The 4830-nt window shown below is 32.0% G+C and overlaps 1 protein-coding gene across 1 annotated transcript; it reads right to left on the bottom strand.

Moving 5' to 3' along the window:
- Positions 1–470: 470 nt before the first annotated feature.
- Positions 471–3993, bottom strand: LOC120089001. Its single transcript, XM_039046438.1, is given in 4 exon segments — positions 471–1109; positions 1937–2610; positions 3433–3612; positions 3615–3993. Coding segments are annotated over 4 exon segments (1749 nt in total). The 5' UTR covers positions 3871–3993.
- Positions 3994–4830: the final 837 nt, after the last annotated feature.

The following is a 4830-nucleotide window of genomic DNA, read 5'->3' as shown; positions in this document are numbered from 1 at the left end:
GGGTTGCAATTCTTCATATTTGGAAGCTTAACTTGGAAGCAAACCTTTCAATACTCTAGCTCCTAATAATGGTCAATTATTTGTTTATCAGCGAGTTTTAGGACATACAACCCAACCTGTAGGAGGTCTGTTGTCTTAATAATAGGTATCTGAGTCTTGGTCTAAATCTAGTTGTGTATGTGAATCCTCAAATTATGGTGGTTTAAGCGTGCTTAGCTTAGTAGTAATATTAACCTGCATGCATTCTTTCCTTTCAGGTCTGATTCAAACATATAGCCCAAGAAATAAAAACCCATCGTATAAACTTTATTGAAGAAACTAGTATTTCAAATGTATCAAGCTCTCTGAATTAATAGAGTTCTGGATGGATCCGCCACTGATGTCTTAGGTTGAATCGATTCCAAAATGATGAATTAAAAGATAAAACAGAGGGATCAATAATAACATGAACTGATGGCAATGAGTATTGATTAGAACAATAATTTGCGTGGATTATTGGGGTTAAAAAGAAATTTAGAGGAGTAAGTATTGTGAAAAATATCAATCCACAATTTAAACTGAAGTACACAAAAACAAATAATGGGAAAAATGGCCATTGCAGTAACCATGGTTGGAATGGAGACATTAGCGTTGTGGTATAGCAAAAAGAAGGTAGCACTAAAGGTTACAGCCATGAACACAATGGAGATGAAGAGCGATGCGAATCCAAACAGCAATTTGGAGGGTAGTGAGTGCAAGAAATCTTCTTCTGCATAGCGCGAAGTCAGTATCGACAAGAACATTAGAATAGAAGTTGAGGATGAAAACAAGGCAATTGCATCTGATACAACAAACATGGCAAACCAAAACTTGTTCTGGAAAATAGGATTTCCTGTATTATCATCATTGCTGCCAGGAACTGTGAAGGCTGCAGCAAAAACTACGGTGGATATCAAAGTTGCGACGAGCATGCAAGAGTTTGCTGTATTTTTCATCCATTCCTCACCCTCCTGACGAAGATGTCTGTGCTTTTCGGTGAATAATTGTCGCGGTGTCAATTTGGGTATAGATGGATCTGGATCATTGAATTTCACTTCAACTTGGGAAGGCAGAACTATCTTCTCCACTTCCTTCATCCAATTTCAAATATCATCAATGAGAAGCAAAACATATTTCGATACGTTTTCGACTATATTCATCTTTGCATGTATCACTTAATTGTTCCCTTATATATAGTTTTATCACATGATAAACTCTTCTTACATCCTTTTAAAAATATTTTTGAACTTGTGTATGAGTGTGTGATTGGTGTCAAGTGCATAGAGATGAGTAGATCTCATTGCTATTTTGGGCTATTTACTAGGCATTATTAAGTGATCTTGATTATATGGGTTCTTGACATTCAATATAGTGATGTGGCTTGTTGAGTAGAAACCAGTTCATTGATCCTAGAAACCAGTTCATTGATCCTTCTAAATTGTAAAAAACTCTATGCCTATTTTTAGCACGAAAAATAGGGACCAGGAGGAGTGAGATTTTTATGTATGACTCATGGAGGTCTTAAATCAAATATGTACCCACGACTAAAAATATGAAATTTGTCACTTATTAACTCTTTAAACTCTAGACCCATGACTAACTTTACTTCTTGTCCCAAACATCTCCTATATAAATACAAAATTATGATCCTCGATATATTATATGTTGCTTTAAGTCTCCTAATCCCTAATTAGATTTCATAGTTAAGTCCTAAAACCAAATATGTCTCTTGTAGTTTAATTAGGGATCAATTCATCTATTCTAATACTTGTAGATGATAAGTAAGTAACTTTGTATTAATAATTCTTGAATTTATTCTAGAATAATCATGAACAAAGTTTATTTAATTTATCCCACAAGAAAGATATAAGAAAAAGTTAGAAAAAATGGAATGGTCTTTAATTAAGCAAGTACATACCTTAAACCATAGCATTTCACGTTGCATTTGAAGAGCAGCTTCTGAAACTCTATTGAGATGGTTTGGAGCGACTAGATTTCCAGTCAAATGTAGGATGCTATATTTTCCCTTGAAAGTTCTATATTTAGTTGAGAATTCATTGAGCTTACCAATCTCTTTTATGAGATTAAATACATTCTCGAGTTGATTTTCAACAGCTACATGAAATATAATTTTACTATCGTTGTCGTCATCATCGTCATCACCCCATACGATATCTGGGAATTCACGAATGAGCACAATCAAAAACTCAACATTACCTGCCCTTGCAGCATCGTTCAACAAGCTTGTGGGATGTTTAATGAACTCAAGCATCTCATATACAACATACCTCCATAGGAATTCAACTAATTGATGAGCCAATGTTTTAATCACATCTTTATAATTGGAAGGCTGTATAAAGACTCCGTTCACAATTATAAAATTAAATATTTCATCAATAAATTTTCTAGGTGGCATCAATAGTTTGGAAAAACTCCAAGAGTTGATGCGCATTTTCCAATTATGCAGCTGCCTTGTGCCATCCATTGCAGATGGTTTTCTAGCCAACACATGTAATGCAGTTTCATTATTGTTCTTGGTATCTTTCATTATTGCTAACTCAGGATATAGTTTCAAAATCCACAAGCTTAAATCTGCCAAAGAAAAAAACATAATAACCCATAAATAACTTTGTTTGACCGAATACCCACCCACTTGAGTTTTATGGGTTCTAATACCATATCAAATATTATGAGGTTACATCTGAATATCAATTGACAATGAGAGAAGTAACTTGTCTATTTTATAAAAGTTGTGAGATCCCTTAATTTTTCCAATGTGGGATTCTCAACAAACACTACCTCCACTGGCCACACCACGATAGTTGATGACACCACTAGTGACTACCGTCATGCCCACTATAGGAGACCACTAGTGGTGTAATCACCTCCATTGGCCACACCATGACTAGCTGATGACACCACTAGTGACTACCGTCGTGCCCACTATAAGAGACCACTAGTGATGTAATCGTCGGTCAACCATTTAATTTGAATTACAGATTGACCTAAGTGAAAGCATTTTGATTATAGGACAAAAAAAAATGTATAAAAATGTTGTTTGAAAAATGTAACCAAAACAGTTTTTTTATAAAAGTTGTTAAAAAAATACATTTGTTTGAATTGTTTTCAAAGAAAGAAAAAAAGAGTCAAACTTATTTATAAATATAGCAAAATATCACTATCTATTAGTGATAGAATGCGATAGACCGCGATATTGACATCTATCAATATCAACGATAGATGTCTATAGCGGATTATATTCGATAGACATGTCATTTTGTTATATTGAAAAATATATTCAACAATTTTACTATTTAAAACAATTAGGTGAGGTTTGGATATTTGAAAGAATTTAAATAGAGATTTGAAATCAAATAAGGGCATGGGAGTTGATGAATGAATGGAAGGACTTACCATGAAAATGGGTATGTATAGTGGCAATAAGAAGCTCAATCCGTTCGTGGGCAGTTAGCTGGCTTAGATCAGTGACAGACAAGAGGTAGGAAATCATCTCTGCCTTTATAGGGTTTTTCTCCACCATCAGCTCAGCAATTTTAACGATTCTTGATGTAGCAGCAAAGCAAAGATGTCTTTTTGGGTCATTCTATTCGCCAACTCCTCCACGAACACACTCTGCTTGGCTCCACCCGCAACATGAAGAACTGTCTCTTTGTTTCTTGTTATTGCACAACGAACATAATGTGGCCACTCATTTAGCACTGATTCATCTCTTTTCCAATCACCCTTCAGTGCCGATTTGTACAACACAAGTCCTCTTGTTGTCTCAACTGAACATTTATTATCATATTGTTTGAAACATAGCTTTGAGTAGAAATTTAAAAGTTTAAACATTACTTTTCACCTTTCACAAATGTTCTAAATCAAGTATAAATCTATTTGAATTTCCGATGAAAATTAGAATTTGGGAATGATGTGACACTGACACATTCCATTGCTAATAGATTTCAATTTTGGTCTCACAATTTTTTATTGCAAAAATAGTTTTGAAATCATTATAAAAAGTTAATGGTACTATTATTCTAGCATTAATGGAAAATATTTTAAAAATTAATGAAAAAGTTAGAGTAAACAAAAAGGAAGTAATTAGTTACATGATGTGTGAAATGAAACTAGTGAAGCTTCTAAATAAAAAATATCTAAAAAATATTTTAATTTTATAGTAAAAAGTTCAAGTTTAAAACTACTTTTTGAAGTTTTTACTATAAAGTACAAATATTTTTAAATAATTTTTATATTTAAAAATGCCTCAATTTTAAATCATTTTATTACATAACCGTCTTTCCTTTTTTTTTCTTTCTTTTTTTGAACTTGAAATCAATTTTCAGTTTAGTTTTTTTTTTTATTAAACAAAAGGGACCAATTATATTTTTAGTCCATAAAATTTGAGATTTGGGACAATTTAAGCTTGGTTTGGTAATCGTTTAATTTTTTCTTTTTTCTTTATTGAAAATTAAGTATCTTTTTTCCAAATTTCTTATAATAGTTGACTCCTATCTTACGTAAAAAAGTTAAATTGTAAGCCAAATTTAAAAAACATAAACAATACTGTAAAAATAAATTTTTTTAGTTTTCAAAACTTACCTAGGTTTTGAAAACAATGATAAGAAGTAGCTAATAAAGTAAAAGTTTTAGAGGTGAAAATGGTATTTATAGATTTAATTTTTTTAAAACTAAAAATAAAAACCAAATCTTACAAAATAAGACCTTCGTTTTTTATTTTAAAAAATGCTCATTTTTAGAATTATAATTGGACAATTTGATGAGATGCAAAAATATTCCTTTTAAGTTTCA

This window comes from Benincasa hispida, chromosome 10 (genome assembly GCF_009727055.1).
Source record: "Benincasa hispida cultivar B227 chromosome 10, ASM972705v1, whole genome shotgun sequence".
NCBI classification, from domain to species: domain Eukaryota; kingdom Viridiplantae; phylum Streptophyta; class Magnoliopsida; order Cucurbitales; family Cucurbitaceae; genus Benincasa; species Benincasa hispida.
Note: the sequence above shows the minus strand (reverse complement) of the source record. Positions and strands in the feature narration are given on the sequence as shown.